The sequence below is a fragment of the Hemicordylus capensis genome, chromosome 6 (assembly GCF_027244095.1).
Source record: "Hemicordylus capensis ecotype Gifberg chromosome 6, rHemCap1.1.pri, whole genome shotgun sequence".
NCBI lineage: Eukaryota > Metazoa > Chordata > Lepidosauria > Squamata > Cordylidae > Hemicordylus > Hemicordylus capensis.
In genome coordinates, this window is record NC_069662.1 from 83891216 (window position 1) to 83913785 (window position 22570).

The 22570-nt window shown below is 44.1% G+C and overlaps 1 protein-coding gene across 7 annotated transcripts in view; it reads left to right on the forward strand.

The window, feature by feature from the left end:
* The window catches only part of TPK1 (thiamin pyrophosphokinase 1), a 425007-nt gene that overhangs the window by 264681 nt on the left and 137756 nt on the right, over nt 1-22570 (forward strand). For 6 of the 7 annotated variants that reach the window (XM_053260529.1, XM_053260530.1, XM_053260528.1 and 3 more), the window contains exon 7: nt 7731-7877. The exons of the other annotated variant lie outside the window; for it this stretch is intronic. In XM_053260529.1, coding sequence (XP_053116504.1) covers nt 7731-7877 — 147 coding nt within the window. The remainder of the gene's footprint in view (nt 1-7730; nt 7878-22570) is intronic. 7 annotated transcript variants of the gene reach the window in all.

Genomic DNA, 22570 nt, shown 5'->3' on the forward strand with positions numbered 1-22570 from the left:
TTTTCTTCCCATCCCCACCCATGTGAGCTGACGCAGCTTTAGTCTGGAATATCACACTGTTGCACTGATGTTTCATTAGGATGTGGGCCACAAACTCCCAAGAAAGCTGAAAATAGTATCCATTCATGGGGGGTCTAGCCACAGAGTTATCCTTCACATTTGAGTTTTCATTGCACACCAAACTGTTTATAAAGAACAACACAACCTGCTGCTGCCTTTTGTTGCTGCTATGCCAACAAATTAAATCCTCCCCCATCATACAGTAAAGACAGTTTAGGTTAGAAAGATACCATCATAAAAATGTAAGTAAAGGGACATGAAGAGGAGAGAGAAATCCTCTGTGAAGGAGCTGACAAGTGACCTGGAACAATATCATGTAAAGATTAATGGAATCGGTGAGGTGACAATGAAATTGATTGAAGGCTATCATCCTGGATACGGTGACAAAGTAACACCTATCTTCTGAAAGCTTTCATTCCCATAGAGAGTCAGGAGGGTATGGCTATAAGCCAGTAGCATTGCTCGGCTTGTGATTATGCATAATGATTTGTTAGGAAACCAAAGGCTGAGAGCTTTGATGTAGATCTTCCAGCTGTACAACCAACACAGACGGCAGTTAAAACAAACAAACAACCCTCTCTTATTTTATATGTGTGGAATATTAAAGGAATCATTAAATTTAAATTCCATTAATAAAATTGTGAGACATTGTAGCAGGGGAATGGCTGGGTTCATATTCACCATTTGCTTCTTTGTTTAAAGGACAAAGTGTTGTGCTATACTGGAGAACACTCGGCATCTCAGGAACTTGTATACTAAAAGGCCACTAAAAATGACCAAGAAAGCAAAAAAAAAAAAAAGCTCTTGGATGAATCTCCCAGTGTCATTTGTCATTTGGCCTTCAGTGAGCACATTCCCACGAGCAGCCCCAGGGCTGCTCATGTGGAGCACCAGGATCAGTCTTGATTCTGGCACTCTTCATTAGGGTAGCCTGTTTTTTTTTACCTAGGTGTACTGAGATAGAAGGGCGCAAGCTAGTCTACCTCAGTCTGCAGTACAAGCATTCATAGAGCCAGGCAGCTGGAGCGCCTGGCACAGGGGAAATCCCCCAATGCACCATGCTGCTCACATAGTGCATTGTGGGATTTCTGGAGGTCAGGCTTTGTTTCCCCGGCCTCCAGATGGCCACGCTGCTCGCTGCAGCCTGGGTCATGTTGGTGCGCGAGCAGTGCAGCCAGAGAGGAAGCACGGATTGCACGGAAGCACGGGGAAGGTAGATGTGACTCCCCCACACCCCGCCCTCCCCAACCTCACACTCAGCGGTTTTGTAAACGGCCTTAGAATGTTAAACCCGTGAGCTGGTCAGGAATATAAATGCTCCTGAGAAATAATCATAAGTGGCAAGAGAGGGGAGAAAAGGCAACTACTTCTTAGATGCGCCTGGTTGGCCACTGCATGAGGCAGGAAGCTGGATTGGATGAGTCTTTGACCTGATCCAGCAGGGCTTTTCTTATGTTCTTAACTGCTCCACCCACTATCCCTCATGGTAAACAATCTAGCACCGTTTTTCTTTCTTTTTACAATAATGAAGATTACATTTGGGCACAAAATTAAGTATTTCTACTTTCCACGAATTTCAATGGGATTACATGCATCAAACTGAAGCACATGACTCAGTGTTTTCCATTAAAAGTGCTTTTCTGAATCATGGCCACTTGTTTTATGTGAAAGCTGGGGTGCTCAGGATTCCAAACTTGTAATCTATAGATTACGTCTTCAAAGATCATGAAGCTCTTCTCACATTCAGTGAGAAGAGCTTCCCCGAGGTCTGCAGGGAGAGTGGGTTTGCCCTCCCCTCCCTGCAGATGATCTCTTAACCTGCGCTGGATGGGCGCATCACCCGCCCGGACAAGCAGTGGCTCATCTGCGGGTTGCCCTCGCCTTGCCCTGCAGCTCCAGGGGTCGGGTGCAGGGAAGCATCACTGTGCAGTGCCCCGCACCCCCTGAGCCCCCAATAATGCACCATGCAAGTGGGAGCCACCACCCTTGAGTGTGTCCACCGCAGCTGCAAGCAGCCACAGGGGACACATGATCACTTAGCCCAGGTTTTGGGCGCACTCTCGCCCAAAACCTAGTTAAGTGGCAGGCTACATAAGGGGGCTCGCCACCGCCAGGAGCCACATGGCTCCCATCGATTCTCACGAGTAGTGAAAACTGAGCTGGGCTTCCCTAGCCCGGTTTTCGCTGCTTGTGAGAATAGCTTCCATGTGTCAGCCACTCTGCTTTATACTATGGTTATTTGCATTGCATACATACGATAACTGATTGGTGTACTTCTTCTGGGGTCAAAACCCCTTTAAGATAATAGTTTGTTTTCCAAATTCACTTGTGCACCCAAAATCATGACAGTTGTAAGCTAAGGCTCCTACCCTACTGTCCGCACTGTAGGCTGTAAAGACATTCTACAGGCTCACATTATGCTTGCCTGTAATTTAAGCTCCTTGCATACTCACTTTCTTTCAGTCTCAGCCATCTTTCTCTGCAGGCTGGGGGCCAGCCTGAAATTAGGGTCTGTGCTAGATATATGTCTACTAATACATATGCTCCTTGATGCTCTATTTTTTAATTCCGACAATCAATCTCTTACAAATATTATCGTCAGCTGCTGATGCCACTCTTCTGCATGTTTAACCAAAAGTGAAACCAGCAAAATAACTATTCAAGCATTATCAGACCACATTTATGCAGATATAGAAGCTATTCTCACAAGCCGCGAAAACTGGGCTAGGGAAGCCCAGCCCAGTTTTCGAGCCGCATGAGAACCTCCAGGAGCTGCAGGGCTCCCAATTTTGGTGCAGCAGCAAGCCCTTTTAAGTAGCTTGTCACTTAACCCAGGTTTGATTGCGTGTCGGCACAGATACACTCGGGGGGGGGGGATCCCAGTAATGCACCGCATACTCGTGTGGTACATTATTGGGGCTCCAGGGGCAGGGCACCATGCACCAGTGCTTCCCTGCATCTGACCCTCGGAGCGCCCGAGCGAGGCATGGGAGTGCCGCAGGGAGGCCACTGTCCATCTGGACGGGCGAACCATCCACCCAAAGAAGGGTAAGTGAAGGAAGGATAAGCTTGTGTGAAGCGCCTCATTTTCTGCTTTGGCTGTGAATTGCAAATATTGAATTAAATAAAAGAGCTTTTGCAAAGCCCAATCTTTGCTTTTTAGAAAGGCAATTCGCTGCATTGCCTGGGATCTCTGTGTGTTGGGAGAAGATGAGCCCTTTCTCGCGATTGAGAGGAAGGGCTCAAAAGGGGCGAGGGGAGGAAGCTTCAAAGTGCTTACCTCCCCCGCAGACAATCTCCCCACCATTGCTGGTGTGTGTGTGTGTGGTGGGGGGTGGATCACCCGCCCAGATAACTTGCCGGCTGCTCTTGGAAGCATGAAGCTTTGGGGCCAGGAGGCCCCCGGAACTCCCATAATGCACCACGCAAGTGCACACATGGGGATGTCAGCACATGATTAGTTAGGTGCCCTTGAACCCTTAACCCTAACTAAGTGGTGGGCTCCCTAAGCGAGTTCACTCTCAGGCCACACGTGCAGCAAAATTCAGGCTTAGGTAGCCATTTTTCACTGTGTGTCAAAATTCTCTGCACTGCTGCAATACTTAGCAGTTATGCTGTGCTTTAAAGTTTTCAAAGCACTTCACATAGTCTATCGCACATTCACCCTGTAAAATTTTCATTATATTATTATTTCTTGTTCACACAGTCAGACAGGTGTTATTGACTGGTTTGTCTTATCCAGACATCGAGTCCTTCCCAAGGACCTGGGATGCCAGAATTTTATTGTCAATTGTTATAGATATCATCACAGAATATAGGCTGTTCCCAGTAAAGCTGCTTTTTGTAATTGGCTGATGGTGATTTCTGTGGCCCCTATGGTGTTGAGGTGCTCTTAAAGGTCTTTTGGAACTGCACCCAGGGCGCCAATTACCCCTGGGATTATTTTGGTCTTTTTCTGCCACGGCCTTTCAATTTCAATTTGTAGATCTTTGTATTTTGTTGTTTTTTCTATTTCTTTTTCTTCTATTCTGCTATCCCCTGGTATTGCTATGTCAATGATTTTCACTTGTTTTTCTTTCTTCTCGACTACAGTTATATCTGGTCTATTGTGTGGCAGATGTTTGTCTGTTTGTAGTTGGAAGTCCCATAATATTTTTACATCTTCATTTTCTTCAACTTTTTCAGTTTTATGGTCCCACCAGTTTTTGGCTACAGGTAGCTTGTAATTTTTGCAGATGTTCCAGTGTATCATCCCTGCTACTTTGTCATGCCTTTGTTTGTAGTCAGTCTGTGTGCTATTATTAATTATTATTATTATTATTATTATTATCCCCATTGTTTATCTGGTGGTTTCAGAATATAGATGTACAACAACTCCCTTTACTCCAGTCCATTGTTTGTTTCCATACTGCTAGGGCTGGGACTGAAGTAAAGGAATGATGACCACTCTTCTCCAACCACTTACATGCAGATACTCATCCTCTTGCCAGTCTATATTAGAGATGGTGATGATGATGATGATGATGATGATGATGATGATGATGATGTATTCTACTTCTATACCGCCCTTCCAAAAATGGCTCAGGGCGGTTTACACAGATAAATAATAAATAAATAAGATGGCTCCCTGTCCCCAAAGGGCTCACAATCTAAAAGAAACATAAGATAGACACCAGCAACACTCACTGGAGGTACTGTGTTGGGAGTGAATAGGGCCAGTTACTCTCCCCCTGCTAAATAAAGAGAATCACCATGTTAAAAGGTGCCTCTTTGCCAAGTTAACAGGGGTTAACAGGGTTAAAATACAAATTGATGAAGACTCCAAATTTAACCGGAAATCAGCAGTATATATTGCTAAGCTCTTTCCCACTCCCATCACTGTGGTTTCTCCATTCAAGCAAAAAGTGTCTTGAGGCAGGGCGAGCAGAGGGCAAACATCAGCCCCCTTTTCCTTGTTATTTATGTATGTATCGTTATATTTTTATACTGCCTCAAACAGTCATCTATCTCCAGGTGGTGTATAAATGACTTAAAATACAAATACAAATAAATAATTAAAACATAACATTAACATTAAAACAAAGCAATTACTGTACTCATACCCAAAAGCCTGGATAAAGAGATGCATTTTAAGGTCCTCTTAAATGCCGGCTGAGAAGTCAAACCCCACATCTTTTAACACAGACTGCATAGTTGGGGGCCGTCTCTGCATCTCACTAAGAGCTGAGACCCCTTGGGCTGGGATGCAGGAGAGGGGTTTCTCTGTAGCTAAACCTGACTCCAGAATTAGCTTCCCAGAGAGACTCATCTGACCCCTTCCCTGTTAATTTTTCACACTATGTAAGAAAATTCTTGTTCTGGCAGGTTTTAACCTGCTTGATGGATGGTTGGTATTCCGTAGAAGTGATGTTTTATAGTTGTGGCAGAACTGCCCTTTATGTATGTATGTATGTATGTATGTATGTATGTATGTGTGTATTTCATTTATTTCATTTATAAACCGCCTCATCCAAAGGCTCCTTAGATTGTTTGAATAGCTGAGTTTTGTTTCTTTATTTTTACTGTGTGATTGTGTTGTGTTTTAACTTTCGTGATCTTTAAACAATATTAAACAGGAAAGTGGGATATTAATATTTATAATAAATGAATACTTTTTAACACACACAGAGAGAGAGAGAGCGTTCAGTAATGCATCTAGACATGAAAACAAGGCAGGGAACACAGAGAAGGATTGCTTGATAAGCTCATGTATGGATATGAACTGTGCAAATAATTTCACTTTACAAATGACCTGTGCTGTTTAAATAGCTCCTATTTAGTTCATCATTGAATAAAACAGGATTTTTAAAATGTCCTGTCTTTAAACTACACAATAAAATTGCATGAAACTAACAAAAGTCACACCCCAACGAAATACTTGAATATTTGAAATCATTCCAGTCTCTAAAAATATAACTTTAAACACAAACACTATTTACTGGTAAAATGACAATCTCATTGGAATGGTACTCAGCCATTTTTAATTCAGTTGTTTTGAAATTTGGCTAGCTTGCATGCCTCTGCAAGGAGATTCTCCATAACAAATATCAAATTGGTAGGACAAATTGATCACTTTCATAAGGAACAGAATTCTTGTGCATTTTTAAATTAGAGTGTTGAAAATAGGCACACCACAACTCCCATGGCTGCATAAAATCCCTGATAATCCAGAAGGCAAGAGAAAGCAAGTTGCATCTGAGGATTGTTCACTGTGCAATTGTTCATTGTACCTAACACCTGTTAATAAGTGTGATCGAGCAAATTAGAAGCACATAGGTAGCACTTTCTTTTCACGTGCATCATTCTTTTACTTAGCTGCCCCATGTCTCTTTTCCACCTGCTACATCAATGCATATTTTTCTAATTGTCAGCTAATACCTTTTTCATTATTAAGCTATCTACACAAGAATGAGAAATGTCTGCTGCAGCAATTAGCACAGAAGCATGTTGTTTAACAAGCTTATAAACTGTTTAAACCTAATTGTCCCTTCCATTAGTCCCAGTAGGAAACAGAACTTCAAAGCGATGTAATTATAATGATGAATTATCAGTTCCTGTTTGCCAGAGTTAGCACTTGTTCCAGGCATAACCCACCTTTTTTTTTCCAGGAGGGCACTGTATTATGACTAGTGAAATACCCATCCTTATGACAGGTGGGTTATAAGTAGAGGAGGAGAGGGGGGCAGGGGGCATAGTGCGTCTTTGTATACTCCTCACACAGCAACACCTTGCAGGATTCCTGTTGGTGAGGGCTGGACCACCCGGTGTAATGGGTGAATGGCAAGTATTGCCTTCACTACGGTCCTATCTCCAAGTGAAATGTTTATCTTTGCCCAACTATATTGTCATATGGATGAAAATTAATATCTGTGCTCACAGAAACTCATTCAAGGGCGTTAAACCTGCCGTTTGTTCCTGTCTACCTCAACAATTGACTTGCTATTCCTCTCTGCATTGCCCCATCCTGGCTTCTGTTTCTTGGTCACAGTAGAGTGTGACATAATGGTAGGAATTGGCCTCCTGCCCACCCCGCCCCCCATATATCTGCATAGAAGTAGAAATAGAAGATACTCTGGTACAAGTAAAGGAGACGATGGGAGGAGATAATGTAGGTTACTTTGGCGATTCTTTGGTCAGCTTTCAGAAAAGAAAACTCTTATAATATATCTGCATAGAATATATCTGCCCCCCATATATCTGCATAGAAGTAGATACACACAGAAATAGAAGATACTCTGGTACAAGTAAAGGAGAGGATGGGAGGAGATAATGTAGGTTACTTTGGCCAGCTTTCAGAAAAGAAAACTCTTACTACTGTAGAAATATTTGAAAGGAAAGCACAAATTGTGTTCTCTCCATTGTTAGGGGTGTACATGGACCAGTTCGTGATTGAACCGGTCCGCCGCAAACCAGGCCAGTTCAAGCACTAACCACTTCGAACCAGTTCATTGGTTTAACCAGCCAAACTGGTCGGTCTGACCAAACCAGTTCATGGAGTGGTGGTTTGGTCCAGATTCAGACCAAACCACTGCCAATGGTCTGTACACACCCCTATCCATTGTACTTCTGAATCTAACTCCAGAATTCTGCTTCCTTGCCTTAACTGATTCATTGTTTTATATTTCTTTTAGATTGACATGATTGTGACTTTGGGTGGACTTGGAGGTCGTTTTGACCAAATCATGGCATGTGTGCAGACTCTTTTTCATGCCACTGAGATAACCCCCTTTCCCATCATAATTATTCAACAGACTTCCCTGATTTATCTCCTTCAGCCCGTAAGTAAAATGAAAGAGCACACTTAAAAATCTGTATAATGGACCAGATCCTGTGGGGTCTAGTACAGTTAGAAATTTGTTGCCTTCAATAGGAATTGTGAATGGAAAATCAATAGGTATGTTCAAATGAATCCAATATGGTGTTGCTATTTATCCAGTTTTAGAGCCTAGTTATTGATTCAGAAATAAAAGACAAGTGGATAGAAGCACATGCTTAATTCTTCTGTAATCAGTAGGACTTAAGAAATGATTATTTTTGGCTGGATTGTGTCCATATTGCCTTACACAATCTTTTCAATGTACAGTACTTGAATATAGTTTTGCAACATGTGGCAAAGGGAGTGGAAGTTTGTAACATGTGTGGATAGGAGCTGGAAGGACCAAGGGCCTGGCAATGGTATAACTAGGTCTGCTTGCATCTCCAGCACTATGTTGCTTCCCTGGCTCAGTAGACTGGAGTCAAACTGTCTTTAAAGCTTTAGAAGGGGGGCTTTGTATGTGCAGCAATTTGTGCTAAAGTGGGATTGTCTTTAATTTATTTATTATTCATTTATTTGATTTCTATACCGCTTTTCCAAAAATGGCTCAGGGCGGTTTACTTGCCTGTATCTTTGTCCAAAAGGCTGGCCATTACTGTGACCTGATTCACACGATTGGGTTGCTGACATTAGCGTGATTGTGTGAACTCACACCAACGTGGTTCATAGCTTGAGATAAATCTGAAATTCCCACCATGGCGTGGGATCACACAACTGCGCTAATGTTGGTAACCCACATTAAACCAATATTCAAATGATTATGTAAACCAGGCCAATGTTAAAATATGTTTTTGAGGTAGTTAATGGTACCCTTGTTTTCTCCCATTTTAGAACATATTGGTGGGATAGTGGTTAGGAGCCAATAGCTGTTTGCCTTTGGGACAACAGAGATATACTGCTGGTCTCTGAGAGATACTGCATACTTTGGCGTTTTACCACTTACTTTGTATGATAAATGACCAGGATAATAAATTTAGAAGTAAATTCTGTGGTTTCAACTTATGAGACCAACTAGGTTTTGGAAGGAGGCTACGCACAGAAGCTCACTTGTCATTATAGTGACAAACTACTGTTATTCTCAGAGTTGATCATCTAATAATGTTTTCCTCCTCAAATAATTGAAGGTCTGGAAGATAATTGTGATGCCATTTGAAATTAGAGAGTAGTTTGCATGTAAACAATTTTTACACTGATTGACACTATACATTAATTTCAGATGCCTTTGAGGGAGGCTGGTGAGAACCTTCTGAAGCATTTCAATGTTCGCAGTTTCTATTTCAGTACTTAAGATGTTTGCTTTTATAACTTACTTGGGTTACAGCATCTAAATGATTTTTGAAATACCAGTGATCGTTTGTGCAAAGAGATAATCTGAGCCAGTAATGAAAACACTAACAATTTGACAAACTTGCTGGAACTCATTATGAATAATTGTGTGTTATATACTACTACAGTATTTAATTTTAATACACCAGGCACCCATTTAGCGGAATGTTGTTTACTCTTTTCTACTTTACTTGGATAGGGATCTTCAGTCTGGTCTCATGGTCTCTCTTTTTTTGACTGTTGTTATCTTTGCGCTTCTTAGAAAAAATAGCAGAAAAGTGAGCCTCAGAAGTATGCCTGAATTTATTCTTATGGGTGGAGTAGGCAAGCATGGACAACTAGGAACTGACCAAGCTGAACACAGCTTGTCAGCCATGTAAGGTGGCTTACTGGAGACTCAATAAATTCTGTTACCTGCTTGGGACAGCTAAAACAATATTGGAGGGTTCAAATTGGGTGGGCCACAAGGCACGGTCTTGTTCAGGGACCGTTCAAATGATGGCATAGCCATCATTATCAGGATTGATATCAACCTGATCCCAGTAATGACCAAATCATGCACTCAGTCCTAGGGGTGGTCTGGATCTCATCAAGCCAAGTATTGGCTCAATGCATTGTGGTGTGGGGCTTACCTTTATCAAAGATCCAGCCTCTCTGAAGAAATCAGCTGCCTGGCAGCTTTTCAAAAATGCTACCTGGTCTCACCCTACAATGCACCAGAAAGAAAGCAAAATCATGACCTTGTGTCCTTTTCCTGGTGCATAACTGAGGGGTGGGGGGCGTGTCCTCTAAATTATAGGGGAGGCAAGCCACCCTCTGATACTATTTGATACCTCCAATACTGTTTGATACCATATCGATACAATTCAGTATTGTATCAAACTGATTGGTGTTATTGGGGGAATTTTTCGTTGGAATAGCTCCTAGTGAAAAGTGCTCCTATAGGCCTTGGACCTGATTATTGGGCCAATGAGATGCATAGTTCTAGTCTCCATTGCATGAGTGACAACAAGAGGAGTCAGATGGTCATGGCAAAATATTGGTAAACAGGCTATTGTCTGGGAGAGGAATTTTTAAAATTTAATTTTTATTTATGTATTTAACAAATTTATATACCGCCCAAAAGTTATGTCTCTGGGCAGTTTACAAAATTCAAAGCTGGTCAGTGGGTAGGCAACACAGGCAATGTTGAAAAGTGTGGCTGTAGTTCCAGCCTTCACAATTTGTAACCCACCAAGCTGCCCACCAGCCATGTGTGAGGCCTATCATCCCCTTGGTTTTACAGTCTAGGCAGGCAGCAAAACCAGGACATTTATTGAATCCCTGATGGGCCACCATACATGACTGCTGAGCTGTGTTTAGCTCTGTGTGGGTCACAGGCCTATTGAAGATTGTTTTCACCCTTGAGTGGGAGAAGTTTGGGATATCTGTTATGGACAATTTCCTGTGGAGAAAAGGAAGCTCATTTAAGGGATTTCCGGTGTCTTTAGAACAAAATAGGCTTGTGTACAAATGTGCATCCCCAGCATCTTGTTTACAAATGTTTAGGTTGAGAAGCAAAGTGGGAAAAGACCCATCCAGGACCCAGGGTTGAACTGATGTGCTTTGGCCTCTGAGCACACAAACAAACTGTTCCTTTTGCCTCTTTTTCACAATGTTTTTTTTCTAAACGGAAATGTGTCAGTACTCAAGTCTTATCCCTTCTGTCTAAACTAGGCCCATGGGGCAAAATTTTAACATAGCAGCTCATTCCAGCAAGCAAACCCCGCTGTGAAATCTTACACAGCTATGTAAGTAGACTAACCATTTGAGGCTCTCTGCCAGTGTTCCCTCCAGATGTTGACTACAACTCCCAGAATCCCCATCTGCAATGGGATTCTTCTGCTTAGGGATTCTGCTTAGGGATTCTGGGAGTTGTAGTCAACCACATCTGGGAATCCCTGTTAGAGGGAACACTGCTCTCTGCCATATTGCTCAATGCATGGTAAATTATTCTTGGGCTGTACCATTTGAGACTGCAAGTGGGTGAGTGTCCTAACTAAATGGTTCCCCACCCCACTCCCCCTGCCAAAGGAAAACCCTACATATGGAAAACCAGAATGACAGTGAGAAGGCTAGGCTAGAACTCTTGCCCCAGCATCTCATTTTTTATATGCAGTAAGTTATATGGTGGAGGCTGGGACCATGGGTAGTGCAGTCCACATAGCAGAACAATCCAGAATTAGTTTTCTCTTTTGATGAGCTGTTTGTCTAGCGAGCCTGTCTGAATTGGCCCTTGAAGAGCATTGCAAATTGTTCAGATGAAAGACTTCTTAATGGGCGGCAGGAGGCAGGGGTTTCCCTGCTCTTCTGCATTCTAGTTCACAATAAAGGAAACTTAGAACAAAAATGGCTTATGCCAATAAAGTTTTTTAAAAGCTCCATCAGGGGACATTTTCATTGAAGGAATTCTTAATGTGCACAACCACTTAGGCTAAAAATTAAAAAAGGAGAATTATGTGATAACAGCCTCGCTAAATAATAATTACAGTTATATTCCGAGTGATGAAAACCTATCATTAATAAGGTAGAATTGCTCTTTATGAGCAAAAGGCTTTAAGTAACAATCCATACCCTTTTATGCTAGAAATTCTGCTAACGTCAATTACCATTAGTCTAAAACTCCTTTGAAGAACATCAGTCCCTCCAGAGTCATGTTTATCATTGCTAGCCATGGCTGGAATGAATGGCTTGAAGTTTCACATACGTACTTTCTCATTTTCTGCCACTGTGCTTCTCGGGAGTACAGAAACATTAGGCTCTGTACACTGAGCATAAATTATCTTTTATCTGTGAGTTTTATGGAAGTTTGTAATACAAGGTAGTAGGATTTATTACCAAGAAATAAGAAGATGTCCAAGAATTAATGGGGCATGGGTTTTACATTATATTGAGCTGAGTTCAGTGTAACCCATGTAAGATTTCAATACTGTGGTGGAAAAGAGAGATATTTCTACTTGCACTTGAAAATCCATTATGGAAGCATATTTTTGTCAGCTGTCTAATGCTGCAGAAAGGATGTATGAATGTTTTGGTAACCTTTTCCTTCCATACAATTTTACTTGGTGTGTCTTTTCCACCATCAGCTAGGGTTGCCAACATTTCATTGGCTGAAATTGGGATGCTGAGGCCAGGCTGGGGGGCGGGCAGGGGGGCCGCCTAGGGGCGGGACTTGTCTTGGCCCCAGATGGCAGCTGCCAGGCATGCTTACCAGGTGGCTGGCTGCTGCTGTGTAGTGGCGGTGGAACGGGGACAAAAAACAAAGCCCCCTGCCTCCCAAACTATGTGAAGTCGCCCCTTAAGTTTTTTGGATGGAGGAGGAAAATATGACCTGGAACTGGACCTGTACTTTCTAGTGCTGCGTACATATTTATAAGCCCTATCTCTCTCCCATCAGGGCCCCAGTAAGGGTATTTGTGGTGAGTCATTGGTGCCCCAGGTTACATCCAGACATATTCAACGTGGGGCTATGATAGTCCTAGTCTAAGTAAGTGGGCAACCTTCCATAGTGCTAATCAGGCAGAAAATAGTCTCTATCCCTCCCTGTCCCTGTGCTTTACAGGATGACTTTTCCAATCAGGATGTTCATAAGCATCATAAGGCTCAAAAGTCAGAGCAAGAGCCCTCTGAGTCAGGATTCCAGTCCGTGTTTTCCCTGGATTCCAGCTCAGATTCCAGCAGCCCCTCCCCTGAATGCCCTTCACTCACTGGCATCGGGGAGGTAGCAACAGAGACAGATGCTTTCTTAAGAAGACCAGCATGGTTTGTTTTGTACTCCTTCTTTGTTCTCTCACCCTCTGCGGGCTTTGGCTTCTTACTCAGCTTGGGGCTGTGGATGTTGATGCCTTCGGTACCAGAAGGCTCTAGTCCTTTGGTGCTGAGAGCATTGGTCCCAGCTTAGGAACTGACAGCGCCTGTGGCACCTCCTGCATCATCAACTCTGAATCTTCTGAAGCCAGCATACCTGAACTAGTAAAGGTTCTGCAGGAATAACGGCTTTGTGGGTGTGGCTGCAGGGCATGGCTGCACGCATGCACAGAGACCTGAAATCAGCACACTCTGCTTCATTTTGAGTCTCTCCTCCAGCACACTTGCCTCGAGTGAGCCCCAGCCAGACTTCACGTAGTTTGGGAGGCAGGAGAGCTCTTGCCACCGTCCCTGCTCCACTTCCACGCAGCAGCAGCTTTAAAAGGAAAAAAAGGTAAAAAGAAAAGTTAAAAAGCAGGAGAAAGCATTTCCCCGCAGGAAGTCGGGACATCCCTCACAGTGCAGGACAGTTGGCAACCCTACCATCAGCATGACTCCCTTTCTGAGGTACATCTTCCATTTCGTTACTACACAGAGTTACTACACAGAGGTGGTATGTGTGTGCTTTAACTGAGAAGCCTCTGGCTCAAATCTCAATAAGAAACAAGCTTGCTTGGTGACCATTGCTCTCTCAGGGACCCTCTCATTCTTTCTTTCTTATAACGTTTATCCCACCCTGAAATAGCGCAGGGTGGCATATATATTCTTCACCCTCTTTGTGCTCACAACATCCCTGTGAGGTAAGTTATGTAGAGAGAGAGAGAGAGAGAGAGAGTGACTGGCCCAAGGTCACCTAGTGAACTTCATGATTGAGAGGGGATTTGAGTGTGGGTCTCCTAGTCCCACACTCTAATCATTACACCACAAGACTAGGAGAGCTGGTCTTGTGGTAGCAAGCATGACTTGTCCCCTTTGCTAAGCGAGGTCCACCCTGGTTGCACATGAATGGGAGACTACATGCATGAGCACTGTAAGATATATCCCTTAGGGGATGGAGCCGCTCTGGGAAGAACACCTGCATGCTTGGCACCTGGCATCTTCAAGATAGGGCTGAGGCCTCCAAGGCCTGCAACCTTGGAGAAGATACTGCCTGTCTGGGTAGACACTACTGAGCTAGATGGTCCAATGGTCTGACTCAGTATATGGCAGCTTCCTATGTTCCTATTTACATGATTGATTGAATTTATATACCGCCTAGTATAAAAAAATCTCAAGGTGGTGTACATAAAATATAACACATGTAAAATCCATAAGAAAAATTAGGTTAAAACATGTTTAAAACACATTAAAATTTAAAAATGAATCATTATGGGGATAATAATAGTAGCCAGGTCTACAAGGATAGTTTAAGGATGCCCACCATTCTGTATGTGAAGTTCTTTGAACATTCAATATCAATGGTGAATATTATTATTTATTATTATTAATTTGCAAGATACCTGTCATTGTGATAGGGAAGTGTGTGTGTATCCCTTTCAAGGCTGGGTCATGGGCAGCCACTACAGAATAGTTTGATCTGAAGCTAGGACTAGAAGGGCCAAGCAAGGAACCAGGAGCAATGGAGCAGACCATGAACTGGTGTCAGGAAGCAATCCAGCAGTCAAAGATGAAGGCTGGGGTCAAAACTGAGCAGACAAACCAGGAACAAGGGTGAAGAGACAAGCCACAAGTCAGAGCCAAGAGTTGGATCTGAGCAGAGAAACCAGGAATCACAGACAAATCCACACCAGGACCAAGAAGACCTTGATACAAATAGGAAGCTTTTAAATCCTTCCTGTTCCAGGGAGTTCCAATAAAGATCCCAGAAGGACATGGCCAAACCAGGGCCCGAGTTCTGGCAAGGCCATTGCAGTTCATCGGTCAGTCACACAAGGCAGCTTTATGCACAGTTCATGGTTCTCAGCCTCAACCTAGGCAGTTCCTGACAATCCTTTACTCCATTGCACCTTTATGTTGGATCCTGAAAGAGAGTCAAAACATCCAGTGTCAGGAGAGGAAGAGAGGCTTAGGGGTGGTAGCTTGGATTCAGAGAAACCCATGCAAAGCACTTTTCCAAATGCATAAGGAAGAGTTTTTGGTCTAGCAGCTGTCGTTGCATCTCATTGGGTGCTCCTCTGAGTGTCCCCAACTTTAGGGGAGGCTTTTTGTGACCTTGGGAGACTGTTGCCAGAGGAGGTTGAAAAGCTCCCATGTGGAAATGGACACAACCTTGCCCCTTCACTGGATCCAAGCCAGTATCCTCAAGTGCAACCCATTACTTCCCCCCATTGTACTGAATGGCCACCAGTTCCATGGGTGCTAAAGGAGGGAAGGGGCATTGAGCCAGAAGGTAAACAGGCTGACTGTCTCTGGTCATCTTTCCCCACTGAACATCAAGTTGGTTTCTGTCTCCAAAGCTCTATTCAAAATTCTATTTCTTGGTCACATTAAAGTGGGGCAAAAATGTCAGGAAGTATTTATAGCTGCTGTTTTTGCTTTAAAGCGACCCTCTTTTATTGACTTTGTAAAGATCTACATTATATTTAAATTTTCCAGGGCCTCTGAGCATAGGTACAGAAATCAGAACTTTGTCAAATGTAGAATGCTGTTGACTGATAAGGATCACTTGGGATGTCTGCTTATTAACAGTCTACAATCCAAAGAAATAATTTACATGATAAATAAAAATAAGTAGGGGAAGTTCCTCCTGCAGCCACTCTCATTCCTGATGAAGCAATGCCCTGTACAGTTTTAAAAGAAGCTTGTAGCCTCCTCAGGGGCAGGAACTGCTGCAGAGAAAATTTTAAAAAGGAAGAAGTATGTACATTCCCTTTCTTGTGCATAAGGGACCCACACTTCTATGGATCCATACTTTAATGATGTACATACAATTTCATGACAAAAATGCAGAACATCAGAAGTAGGGATGTGCATGAAATGGATTTTGCATTCTATTTCTATAATAATAATAATAATAATAATAATAATATTTCAAGCTCGAAACAAAAAGCAAAATGGCCGAAATGTTTCATTGAAATAGCAGCTGAACCGGCTGTTTCGACAAAACAAACTCAAGAGCTTTTGAGTGTTTCGGCCATAGGGAACAATGGGGAAACTCAAAACACCCCATTGTTGCCCATGGGTAGCTCCTAGCAACACCAAAGTGGGCTGTGTGGTAAGGCATGATGGGTGCTACCTAACACCTTTTCTTTACTGTTCCTCCGTCTCCCTCCTCTCTCCAATTTTTCAAGAAGAGAAGGGAGGAGAGTAATTCCGTAGAGGAACTCTTTCACCCTCTTGCTTTTGTCCCAAGGTGGACCTTGTTTACGTGGCAACCGGAAGTCTGAACTGTGCCCCCACCCCACCCCCCATGATCCTGCAGCGACTGCCTCTGGAAACTGACTTTGGAAGTTTCCTTGGTGGAGGAGAGAAGTGAAATCACTGTTTGCACCAGAAATCAAAAGGTGCAAACGGTGAATGGGGGAAATGGTTTGGGTGGGGGGAGGTGTTGGTACTTGAGATTAGTGGGATGCAAATAGACGGCAGCAGCCCAGCTCAGGCACACTTCCATTTCTCCTGGGGCAAGAAAAATGTACAGCTCCCCTTAGGTTTTCAGCCCCGCCTTCTGCCTGAAGAAGATAAGTGAGCTATCAATGATAGCAGTGGACACATTTTAATTTGGAGCTGCTTTGTAGGCGGAAGGACAACTATATGGGGACATATATATGGTGTAAAAATAGTGCTTCAGCTAATGTAAGTGCCAGGACTCTCGATGCAAAACATAGTGTGTGCAGATCTGTGGGAAATATCTTCTTTATAATTTTTCCTTTAAAAAGCAATATTTTGTTCAATCACATTTATTGCAATACTGCAAGAGAAAAACAGAGCAGCTCCAATTTCTTTCCTGCTTTTCTAAATGGTGGGTCCTCTTTCCCGCCCAGCCCCCAGGTTGCATTAAAACCCAACAAAAATCCCAAGGCCTTCCTCCCACCCACCCCCACCCACCCAAAATTGCCTTGTTGTGTTTTTTGTTGTTGATGTTTGTATTTTTACACCTTTACATTCTTGACAATTCAACTGCTTAAATATTGGATCCCTTAGAGACAGAGGGGGGAGTGGGGAAAGAAATATGTGGGAATGTGTTAAGTTGTGTGTTCAAAAGTTTTTGCTAATGCATACTTGCATAAATATACTTGTTTAATGTTATTACATTATTATGAGTTCAGTTGCTGTTTGTACCCTCAAGAACCCACGTGTTAAAAATTATGAGGCTCTTCTCACGATTAGTGAGAAGAGCCTGGATGGGGTTTGTGGGGAGAGCAGGCTAAGCCCACTCTCCCCGCAGACGAGCAGTCAGTCTGCTCCGGGCAGCCAAACGGGCTGCCCACATGACTGCCGGCTCCGTTTTGGAGCCAGCGGGGGCTGGGGGGATTGGGAACCACATGCCCCCCAGGAGCTCTAGCATGCCCTGCGCAAGTGCTGGAGAGACCCCCGAGCGGTGAGGCTGCTTTACAGCAGCCCGGTTGGGGGTCTCTTCGTGAGTTGTCGCGGCGCAGAGCCGCACTGCAGCAACTCAAGATCAGAAAGCTCGGGTTAGTGGAGCGCTCTCTCCACTAACCTGGCCTTAGGGCAGGGGTACTTTAGCGGGTGACCCGCTTAAGAACCACTGGGCTCACAGCCGAGCCCAGTGGTGCTCACGATAGGAGGAAATCGGGCTAGCCTCTGCTGTGAATAACCTCAGTGTGTGTGGGGGGGGGGATTGTGCTTAACTTGTAGCAGGGGGGGCCTCCGGTGGTGGTGGGGGGGCTCCAAAGGCCTTTATTTATTATTTATTAGAAATATTTATTTTCCCCCCACCGCAAAACGCAACTCTCTGGGCAGTTTACAACAAAACTTTAGGTCCAGGCTCCAAAATTACCTTGGTCAAGACATGCAGTTAGTGATTAAATTTAGTTTTGAAACAAAAATACTTGCAAATTAGTGAGCCTCAACACTCAATCATTTTGGGCTAGGCAAAAGCCTAACTGAAGTTAGTGTGGTGGCAGATCACTTGAGCAGCACCTCCATTGGGCTCTCCACACGCACATGATCACAGAAACAGCCAGTGCAGCATACGGAAGCCCAACTCAGAATCAGGGGACGCTTCCCATTATGCACTCCACTGCCAGGAGAAGGGGGAAATCTCAGGACATCCAGGGGTGTAACCAGGGGGGCGGGCAGGGCATGTGCCCTGGGCACCACCAGCTGAGGGGGTGCAGAAGTCCCTGCCATGATGCACAATTAAAAAAAAATCCAGTCAGCCAGTGGGGGCGCCGCACTGGGTGGGCCCGCCACTGCTCACTGTCACTGCTGCAGCCAGTGTCTTCTCTGGTTCCGGGCGGTGCCCTCACCCCACACACACACACACACTTGCACAGGCGCACACGCAGCCCTGCGCACTCAACTCGTGAGAATCTCCGAGACTCTGACTGAGTCCAGGCGGGCGGCGGGGGCAGGTGGGCAGTGGGGGCGGGTGGGCGCTCCCATTGGCTGGCGCCTGGAGGAGAGTACACTGGTTCACTCAGCGCATGCCCCTGCAACCAATCAGGTGGATTGTTAGAGAGAGACTGTGCTGCTGGCTGGGCGTTCGCGAATTGTGTGTTGACCTTGTGTGCTGTGCTATTGACTGTAGCCTGTGTGTTGCCATTTTTGACCCGTTTTTATTTTTCCCACCACTGCCCTGTTGGTGGCTGGCTGCATTCTTTTAATCTACTCCCTCCCCATCCCCCAAGTAAGTAAACTGACTATCTCTCTCTGACTCTTCTGTGTCTCCATCAATGTGTGTCGCGCGCACCTGCCTGCTTGCCCGCTTCTCCAGCAAAAGCAAATGACTGGGAAGAAACATGAGCTGCACAACTTTGGGGCAATGAGGAGCAATTGCTAAGAACATAAATGCTGCATTTGCCACTTTGTACCTTTCCTTTTCATGCTCTTTGTTTTTTTTTTGGAGGGGGGGGCACAGATGGAAGATGGTGGAGGTGGCGTGAAATGTAATATCTATGTATTGCCTTTCTCCCATTCTAATTAGGATGTATAAAGCAAAAGAGTAAATCTATCCAGTTTATGCAGCACCTTTTCATTGCCTATGGATCCCAAGGTTATTTGTAGCCCATCTGTAAAGTGCATTATTTCAGAATAGAATTTACTTGAAAGCAAGAAGAGACCCAGTGAGGGGAGCGAAGAGCCCCACCAGGCAGTGCATCTGCAGCAGCCTGTGAGTCTTGCTCACCAGCTACTGCAATCCTCCCTTCAGGCTGAAGCCAAGTGAGGAGACAGAGAAGGGGAGGGCGCACCCAAAAGACAGGATTGTGAAGAGCTCCGAAGGGGGCGGGGAAGGGCTATAAGCGCGAGACAGCCCCAAGCCGGCAGCCACCTAGTACGACTTGGGCTGGCTCCCCACTAAGGGAGAGTCTGGCATTACTGCAGTATGAGCCCCCTCGAGAGCGACAGCAAGACCAGAGGTACTGACAGCGACAGCTCCCCCAGAGTCCGAACCGAAGAGCTCCTCTCGGCGAGAGGGCAGGCAGGAGGTGAGGGCGGCCATTTGGCTTAAACAAGAATTGTGCGACTTATCTTCGGGAATGTGGTGGGCGCAAGCACACAAACACACCCACAAAGCTCATTAAGTTAAAGATCAGTTGGCACCGCTCTGAAATGAAATATAGTTCGGAGAGTCACTAGTCTGTAAGACAGGAAAGACTTGCTTGTTGATATTGACCATAATTCCTTGGTGCAGAAAAGTACTACTAGGAAGTTTATTCCTGGATGTGAGGGGTTTCTTCGCCTCAGATGCTTTACTGTTTAAAGCATCCGATTTAAAGAGAGCAACTGGACTCCAGGCACCTTTGGCTGCCTTGGAAATGCTGCTGTTTTCGTGACTGGAGGAAAACAGCTTCTGGCTTGCTGTGGCTGGGGAGGCTGGGGTAGAAGCTGATGCCCCCAGGCTGTAAGGGGCATGAATACCAGTAGGACTCCAGTCCAAAGTGAAGGAGGGTCAAAGTCATTCAGCAGCTCTGCTTTGTCACCAGCACACTTCATAAATCCTAAGACACCCTTTGGGGAGATTGGCCCTTCAGCACTGCTGTTACTTGACTGACCTCCCCTGTCTGTGAAAAGGGGGAGACCATGACTCATTCTTCATAACCCACAGCTTGGTCGTAATTGTTCATCTAGCAATTGTTCATCTAGAACAATTGGTAGTAATTGTTCATCTAGATGAGATAAAAAGTGAGTGGAAGCAAGGAAGGTGCAGTTATAATTTTCAGGTAGTGCCATAATTTGTAAATTAAAAGATTTGTTCATTAACGAGCTTGACTTGTATTTTTGAGCTAATATTATGGTAAAGTTATCTGAAAGATGGGTGTCAGATGTTTGGACGGGGTGGGGCGGGCGCAATTTCAGGGCTTGCCCTAGGCGCTATTTTCCCTAGATACGCCCCTGAGGACATCACAGCCATGCTGTGATTGTCTGCACTGGGGCAGGAGGCAGGGCAAGCCTCATTCAAACTATTACAAGCCTGGGACCATAGAGAAGGCTGTGTGGAGCAGCACATTCCTGGAACACCAGCACAGCAGCCTCCAGCCAAAGTCTTAGAACGGAGCAGTAAGCAGTCACACAATCACCAAGCCCAGGCTTCAGTAATCCTGCTATGCACTAACCTTAGTTAAGGCTGCAGTTTATTTCAGGTTTCACCAGTTTTGGCAAGTTTGGGATGGGGTGCCTTGCCCCCATCCACACGAGCATCTAACCTGGGTTAATCTGCCACTAACCTGGGTTATCGTGATCATGTGTCGAGCTCAGTATGTATCCAAAAATTCAAGATCCCAGAATTCAGATTTTTGGTTCTTAGTGGTAAGATATGGGCTTTTCATTTAGAAATCAAATACATCCTGTTTTCATTAACAAGTTTAAATGTTGTAGGCTTTTGTTTTGTTATCAGCACTGAACCATTTGCCCTCAGCGTTTTGAATGTTACAAGCAGCCATGACACAAGAAGCAGAAGTGACTTGTGTTTCTTGTTTTGGCTTTTCTTCTCTAATGTCTGGAAAGAAGAGTTTATGCACGTAACTGCTCCACTGGAAATACACCTGCTGTGTCCTGCATCAGTTCCATTCCCCATGAGAGTGATGTGTGAGCTCCCTTTCTGAACATTATTGAAGAAACCTGAGGAAAGAAAGTGTTAAGTCATTTGCACTTCCTATTGCAGCACTGTTAGTAATGTGTGAAACACTCAGGTAACATCCCATTGAAAAGCAATCTTTCATTTGCAGCAAATAGAATAATAGTGCTGGGACTACACTTTTGCAAAATAGGTATTCAAGGGGAAACCATCAGTGATGAAGGGTTGTTCTATTTGCTGCAAATGAAAGATTGCTTTTTTCTTCATTGATGATTGCCCTCATGCTTGTAATACTGTCTTTGGGATCCAAAGGGCTACTTTAGGCATGCCCAAGAACTTGCACATGTTCTGTGGGATTTAGATTTTCTTTGCTTAGATCAGCACACATTGAACCTGTTTGGTTCAATGGTTTGGTGTCAAACCAAATCCCCCTCCAAGGGGCTTTTCCGAGGCAGCAGGGGGTCTCTGGATGTTCCCCCACCCGCCGGCTTCCATTATGTGTGAAATTCCGGGCCTCACCCCCATTGCAGTGGCCATTTTGGAGGCCGACGCACATGCCCAATGGGCCTCTGCGTGGCCTGGACCCGGAAAGGGTCAAATAACTGAACAGAGTGATTTCACACATAATGGAGGCTGGTGGGGGAAGGGGGGAAATACAAAAAAAAATTAAAGAAAATGTTTTAGAAAAAAAATTGATGGAGAATCTCCCCCAGACCCTTAATGGGCACAAGATGTAGGTCATAATATTAATTTAGAGGCCTGGGAGAAGCTATGGAAGAAAGATCTTAAATTTACAGCGTGTTATAATTTAAAAGAAAATTTAATAAAAATTATGTACAGGTGATATTTAACACCTAAGAAACTAGCTTCAGTGTATAAAAATGTATCTAATAAGTGCTGGAAATGTAAAGATAGCGAGGGGTCCTTCTATCATATGTGGTGGTCCTGCAGAGAGGTAAAGAGGTTTTGGGATATGATTTATGATGAACTTAAAAAGATTTTTAAATGTGTATTCCATAAGAGACCTGAATCCTTTCTGTTGGGCATAATTAATGAAGATTGAAAGAAAATAGAAATTTATTCCTATATCTTACGACGGCGGCTAGAATGGTTCTTGCTCAGAAATGGAGATCTGCAGAAATTCCAGCAAAAGAAGAATGGCTGATGAAGGCATATGAATATGCAGAAGTGGCAAAACTTACTGTATCAGTAAGAGATAATCATATAGAAAACTTTGTAGAAGATTGGAAACCCTTTTTGCGGTATATGAAAAACAATGTGAATTTGGACTTATTCACGGGGGTTGAAATGTAAAAATAACAGTTGGGGAATTTGTTATAATAATG